General features: G+C 44.7%; 2 protein-coding genes across 2 annotated transcripts; both read left to right on the top strand.

Moving 5' to 3' along the window:
- Positions 1–1,844: 1,844 nt before the first annotated feature.
- Positions 1,845–2,255, top strand: H6S33_007583 (uncharacterized protein; the record flags this gene model as incomplete). Its single annotated transcript, XM_044838948.1, has 1 exon — positions 1,845–2,255. One exon carries the CDS (start codon positions 1,845–1,847, stop codon positions 2,253–2,255), a length of 411 nt encoding a protein of 136 aa, XP_044689119.1.
- Positions 2,256–2,943: 688 nt separating this feature from the next.
- On the top strand, positions 2,944–3,966 carry H6S33_007582 (uncharacterized protein; the record flags this gene model as incomplete). Its single annotated transcript, XM_044838947.1, has 1 exon — positions 2,944–3,966. The coding sequence occupies one exon, from the start codon at positions 2,944–2,946 to the stop codon at positions 3,964–3,966; it is 1,023 nt and encodes a 340-aa protein (XP_044689118.1).
- Between the last annotated feature and the right edge of the window lie 3,469 nt (positions 3,967–7,435).

Here is a 7,435-nt window from a genome sequence, read left to right as displayed (position 1 = left end):
GGTTGTTTAAGTCATCTTAAATGCCCTCGAGCTCGAGGATGTCTCTTGAACACTCGGGGATGTTTCTTGGACAATCGGAAATGTCTCTTCGACAATCGGTGATAGCTCAGGTTTGATTCATCTCTCTCGTACTGATGAGGGATGGTCATTTAGTTCGGACGGGCTTGCACTAGAAAACAACCGAGAGGAGCATCGAGGCTTGAATGTAAGGGTCTCCGGTGCAAGAGCCTTCGGTGGAATACTGACGGATGCTGCTGAGGGAGTAGTAGAGGCTGCTGGGCCTGTTGCTGGGGCTATTGCTGCTGGGCCTATTGACTGGACTGCAGTAGGTTTGAACCACGTGAGAACTTGACATGGGACTATGATCTTCCAGGCAATGTTCTTTCGTAGAGCACTAGCGGGTGGTGGTGGGCTGCACTAACTCTAAGTACGGTCATCCGTGCAAGAGGTTCTAGTGAAGCACTGGTGCGTTCTGATGAAGCAGTGGAGACTGCTACTAGTAGGCCTATTGCTGGGCCTGTTGCTGGCTCTTGATTGTCACTTATGTATGGTTCAGAGAGTTCGGAACCAAAGTCGGGAAAGGAGTCGGAATCAGTTAGGGATGCTCTCCAGTTACTCGAGGAGATCCCTTCAGTGTCTGATGGAGCTAGGTTAGTATTTGGCGGAGTCCGGAGTTCACTCCCGATTGATGGAGGTACGGGGTTTTGCTTTCAGCTATTGTTCATTGGGGTGGACCCGGAAATCACTGGCGACTGCCTCGAGGGTGTTTCTGGTATTTCATCTGAGATATATTTGATAGTTTTGCTGAACAATTTGCGACCTGAGGAACGTTGATGTTTCTTATATTTTCTGGACCATTTGTGTTTCTTGGTTTTTCGGTTGGGTCGTTTCGTTATCGTCTTGTCTGTGTCACGCAAATGCTTCTTATTGGGGAGTTGATTTGTGTTCCTGGAGCTACCGAGAGTACTTTGAGTGGTGTTTGAAGTCCGATAATGTTAATGCATCACTGTGATGAGTATGGTTCTGAAATTAATTGGATTTCGAGAGAGAAATACTATCTTATTTATAAAGATTGCATAGGTTGAATCGCTTGAAAAGGGAGGAACTTGAAGGATGAGATTTCAACAGGTAATGTCAAAAGCAATGGAGAACTTGAAGGTGATTAGGAATTTCTCACGAACTTGAAGGAAGGGAGGGGTGCTCTTATACCGAGTACGATCAGATTTTTTCTTGAGCTTATCATGCTTCCGAAAGCACTCAAGAATACTCTACAAGCACTCGAGAGTGCTCGTACTCAATGTTTACTTCAATATATGATGTTGATGATCTAAATGCTTTCAGGCACACTCGGAGATGCTCGGACGGTACCAATGGTGACGTCGATAACATTCTGGTATTGGTGTTGGTATTTGTTTTCTGCTTGGTGTTGGTGCTCTGTCTTCTAGGAAGCTGATTGGAGAGAATGTATTCTTTGAGCTCGTAGTCGATATTAGTTTTGAATTTAGTGCTGAAAACACTGTCTCGATCTCAAGAGACTGCGTGGATGCTCAGAGAGAGAGTGCAGATGCTCAAGGCGATAGAATCTAGCATAACTGCCAGCCTGAGTGGGGTGGTGGGTGTTTCTTTGTGTTGGTATTTGTGTTTGTATTGGGTTGATGTATGACATCAGACTCGGACTGAAAGTCAGCATTGCCGACGGGGTGCAGGTGAGAGCCACATTGGCTGACAAATTAAATCATTTGAACACTGTGCAGCAGCATCTGCAGGAAAGAGCTTCCTCAACCTTGGCAGAAAATAAATGTTCAAAGAACTCGGGAGTGCTTTGGTAGCATCGTGAAACTTCAATGAAATCGTCTTGCCCTTTTTCCTACAAGTGGTACAGCTCCTCCGAGAACTTCGATAAACATCTTCGGACTCCATATCCATTTGAACCAGATGAATGGCTGGGAAATCAGTTTTTACTTCTGGAGCACGAACAAGAGATACCCGATGACACTCACGACAGCCCAGAAGGCATTCACAATTTCTATTCAGATACGCATGACGACTCTAATACTTCGGAGAGTAAGAGCATCAATTATCATGATCAAAATTCCGATAATAATTCAGATCTGGAATCCGAATCATATTTTATAATGGAAGAGGCAGATGGAGATGCAAATGGGCATGAGGCAGCGACAATGATTTACGAGGGTACTGGGGAGTATTTCTACTGCTCAAAATCCTACGATGAATGCTCACAAAACCTTCTCTAATACTCATGTCACCCATCAAACTCAGTATATGAGTTTAGAATCGCACGTTATTTGATACTGTCGAAGGCCTGACAAGGAAATAGCGAGAGTTTCTTTCTAGACGCTCCATCAAGCAGTGGCAAATGCTCCTACAGGACTGGGTAAGGTTTTATAAAGAGATTGATGGAAATGAATGACATATTGGGAAAGGCTAGCTGGGATCATTCGGAGGTGGATATTGGGGGAGAGAAAATCTCTTACTATTACTGGAATCAATGGTAATTGTGCGATATCTTCTATGCCAACGGGGCTTTTGAGAGTCATTGTTGTACGCACCAATGGTAGAACATAATGAATCTGGCGAGAGAATGTAAGGGGAAATATATATGGGAGATTGGTGGTGGGAGATGCAGGTCTGGTAAGGCTTACAAGTGCTCTATGAGCAGTCGCTAATGCTTTCTGGACAGAATACCTTACCGGAGTAGTCGACTGTGGTACCAATTATATGCGCGTCAGACAGCACATATTTGACAAATTTTAGTGGGGACAAGAAAGCCTAGCCAATCTATCTGACTATCGGGAACATCAAGTCATCGATCCGGAGCAAGCCCACCTGGTATTCTTAATTCTCCTAGGACTACTGCTATCACCAAACAAGCTTGGGAATAACTCACTCGCTAATTCCACTTTACAGCGTCAGAGTCAAATGATGCTGCATCGCGCCCTTAGAGAGATCTTTCAGAACATTCAGGAGTGCTCTCAGGAAGAAGAGCTAATCGCATGCGCCGATGGATACGAACCTCTATGCTTTCCGCTGTTGTCAGGTTGGATCGTTGATCAACCTGAGCATGCAAACCTAGAAGATGGTAGTACTAGTTCTTGTCCAAGATGTGAGGTGGAATTCCACATTCTTGGAAGCACTCGCTGGAGCCCTACGCATGATCACGAGGATTACCGGGAGAGTGTAAAGCTATTCAGAGAGAACCCTGAAAACCTGGGACCGATGGAATATCTTGTTGCGAGATCAGTGAAGAAAGTCTTCAATACTTGCTGGGGTATGCCGAGGGTTAATTCATGTGATCCCAACAAACCGGACATTCTGCACAATATCTACCTAGAGATGTTGAAGCAAATGATAGAGTGGGTTCAGGCTTTCTTGAAGAAGCACAATCTATTGGAGGAATTTGACAAAGCTTGGATCTCGATTGCGCCTTACCCTGGACTGGCAGTAATGAACAAGGCATATCATGCCACAATCCAATGGCAAGGGAAGAAGATGAGAAATCAGGAGCGGGTCGTTCTCGGAGCATTCACGGCTGCTTTAAGAAACTCAGCGGTGACTGTCAGGGGCGAAGTCACAAAGGCGTTGAAATGTGTACGAAGCTTAATCGGCTTCTACTTCATGGCGCGGTATGGGAGTCATACGACGAGAATACTGAATTATATGGAGAGCTATCTCAAGGATTTCTATAAGAACAGGGATATCTTTTTAGAATTTCAGGTATATAAAAGGACGGTTAAGGTTGCGAGAAATTGGACAAAAGCCTTCAACATCTCAGGCTCCCAGAATGCTCAGGGAGGCTTAGAGGAATTCGCGAGATACGAGAAAGGTCTCACTTCGACTTCATCAAATTGCACGTATTATCGCTCTATCGGGAACATATCGAGCGCTTTGAGAGCATGCTCCAGTATTTCACCGACATCAGTGAATTCGCCCATGTACGTCAGATAAAAGAAGCATGCGGAGCATTCAACAAGGTCAATGCTGCAACTCAGATACTGGACTATGGAGATGGTGGTTGACATTAGAGATTCGAATGCTGAATATGAAAGATATTGTTGGAGGTCCTGAAAGCATTGACAATATCCTTTGGAGATATCGAAATAACCTGAAGGAGTTACTTGAGATTTTTAAAATCGAACACTGGAAAAAAACTCCAAATGAACGATCCATTGTGGAAAGAGGGTTGCCTCTAAAGTGTCTTCGCAACCCCTCCACGAAATCGGAAAGGCTTTTCAATATTGCAGATGGACTGCAAATCAGCCATACTATATAATATCGCCTGTTAAAGGAGTTTGTAGAGAATGCGGAATGACCTCAAAGCTTTGTACGAGACTCTGGGAGAATTTTAGAGTGCTAGGTGGAGATGCTCACATGTTTGCAAGTTCCGACACCAATCTTTCAAAGACCTGAAGTCTACGAGATTCACAATATTAGGTGTACAGAATGGCGGTTTTTAGGAAAGGGAAAATAAGAATGGAATGGGTATGTATGTTGATGGTGTCCTTAGAGGAGTGGGGAGTGTTTTGGAGTGGCTTACCAGGATGTGTGGAGGTTTTGTTCAAGCTGTGAGACGGTGGGGAGTGAGCACATAAACTATGTATAGTGGAGCTACTCGAGGCAAAGGATCGTGGTATTTCTGATAGCTCACAAGGGCTCTTAAAGGTTTGCAGGAGGAGGAGGAAGAGGATCTGAGTCGTTAATATTCAGAGTATATTGGGAATGGCTCATTTGCTTGAGGTGGAGAGTGGTAATTGGTTGGTAAATACTAGTATACACTTGCGTATATGGAATGAATTTAGTTGAATGCTTGTAAAGCCGTGAGTGCATTCGTGAGTGCTCTAGGGGCATTAAACCCAATTGGACACTCAAATTCAAAATTCCCGTCGTTCTGCTATGAATGTGGATTGGAAGAAGGAGGTAAAGTTTAGGCCGCTCAGTATGTGAGTCTGGTTATCCAGTAAGCTCACTCCAAGAGGGCACGGCTGGTGGATATTTGCTGCTTATGCATGAAAATTGAGCTTTTCAGATGAACCGTACCATGGCCTCAACTTCAAGGCTAATTATGCCTTTCACGAATCGTCAGGAACATACACCTCCCTCAAACGTTGGCTAGTCGTCATCAGTATACAGAACAGTGCTCGCATCAGTATCCCGCGACTGACGGTATAACGGCGTTGAGGATACCCACGTCAGATATTATTTGAGGTACTGGTACCTTCCTATCCTTTGACGATGGCATATCAATACAAAGAGGGCAAAGTGAGCATTGCCTCACCTTGAGTGAGTATGACGAATGCCTCAGCTTTGTGAGCATTGGTGAGTGCTCTGGAAGTGCTAGCGTGAGTATTGAGGTGACCATTCGTGTGGGTATTCACGGGAGCATTCGCTTGAGCATTCGCGGGAGCATTCACGTGAACATTCGTGGGAGCATTCGCAGTGCTGTGAGAGCATTCAAGAAAACTGTGAGAGCATTGGGAAGTGCTCGCATGGTACTACTGATGTAATCAAAAGAATCAAAAGTTCCATGAGTGCTATTGGCGGGTTCACTTCAATCTAGCTTCTCCAGAGGGGGAGATAATCTCATGGTGGCTCAGGCAAGCAGAGCGTTGGTGAGTGCCCTCCGGACGTAAGCTATATTTCCTGGCAGTACCAGAAGGTTAGCCACTCCTGAGGTGGAGCTGGACGCGAGCGGTGTACATTGGCGGTTCCAGACGCGGTAGACCCTCAGGCATAGAACGCCCGCTAGGATGAAGGGCCTGCACCCTCAGTAATACGCAAGCTTGCTGATGTAAGGGAGAGGCAAATAGGTGCAGACAAACCAAAAAGGTGGATACCATACTATTGCCTGCACAATCACCAGATTTCAATTTAATACAGGCCTTATTGGGAGAGATGGATATTTAACTAGGGGAATCAATTGGGCGAGTAGACGAAATAGAAGTTCTATGAATTATGTCGAGAAATGCCTGGAATAATATTGCTCTAGATAAATTAGATAGTTTGATTAGGAGTATGTCTCATATACTATAGGCAGTGATTGATGTTGAGGGTAGGGCGACCCCATATTAGATAGATTTTTTGTAACCTTTTCACTCACCTGTAAGGTGCTATTCACCAATCCGGGTGAGTGTTCTTCACCTAAATATTCACTCTTTTTTGGGTACACGGAAGTGTGTTCTTCAGATTTCTTTCCTACATACAAATTATCTGACTTGGCCGCATATCAGTTCAAATATCACTGGTTGCCGCTCTCTGCCACTTGTGGCACTCATATCAAATCAGCCCAATCAATCGATGTTCTCGGTATTTAAAGTGCACACCCTGTATATTGCACTAGTAGTAGCGCACCTCCCACTTGAGAATCTCTTTCACCTCCGCGTAGTATTTAACCACCTCCAGTAGTTAATTAATAGCCATCTCATTGCCAGCTCTCAGCTCTGTATGGTATTTGACCACCTCTATTAGTTAATTCATTTTACCCTTAGTAATCTCATTGCCAGCTCCCACTCCGTTGACCATAGCCAGCTCCGGCAAATGGGGTAGTGATACAGTTCATGAGGAATTTCGGCTCATACCACCTCTACCGTAATTAGTCACCTACAGTGCCATGTCCAGCTAATGCCAGCACCAGTCAATGCCAACTCTAATATTAGAGGGGTTTTGCAACGAGGTATGCATTAACTCTGGGTAAGACCGGCGGCTTGTATAAGGTCTAGGGGACACTGGGGGTGATCAGGCATTATTTCTTTTTGACAATGCCACTAGTCATAGTGCTTTTGCTGAGGATGCATTGAGGGCAAACAGGATGAACAAGGGACCTGATGGAGAGCAACCACACATGAGAGATGGATATTGGTTTAAAGAAAATGGAGAGAAAGTAGTCCAGACTATGGATTATGATAGGAGGGATGAGTGTGTACCTATGAATTTGAGCGGGGAACCTAAGGGCTTGCAGGTTGTTTCGGGGGGGAGGGGACTTTGACCTAATGGTGGTTTATATCTTGACTGCTCTAGCAGGAGGATACTAACAGGAGGGAAAATCCAACATCAGAAACCCGATTGTTGTGCCAGAATGCTACTCTCTCAACAGCCCGATTTTTTGGAACAGAAAGGTAGAGTGCAAGAGATTGTTGAGGCTAAGGGACATTTGATATTGTTCTATCCCAGGTTTGATTGTGAGTTAAATTGGATAGAGTACTTCTGGGCCCGAGTCAAGCTTTATACAAGGACTAACTGTGGCTATGATATTAAATCTTTGAGGAGGAATATCCCTCTAGCTTTGGAGGAGGCCTCCTCATTGATACCTAAGTGGTGGGGAAAGTCTTTGATAATTATAGATATTTATAGAGATGGCACAGTTTATGGTACAGAGCAGTTTAAAGTGAAGGCTTATAAGAGTCATAGAAGGGTTACTGCG

The sequence above is a fragment of the Morchella sextelata genome, assembly GCF_020137385.1.
Source record: "Morchella sextelata strain SCLS chromosome Unknown scls_23, whole genome shotgun sequence".
In the NCBI taxonomy this organism is placed as follows: Eukaryota; Fungi; Ascomycota; class Pezizomycetes; order Pezizales; family Morchellaceae; genus Morchella; species Morchella sextelata.
This window is presented reverse-complemented; position numbering and strand designations above follow the sequence as displayed.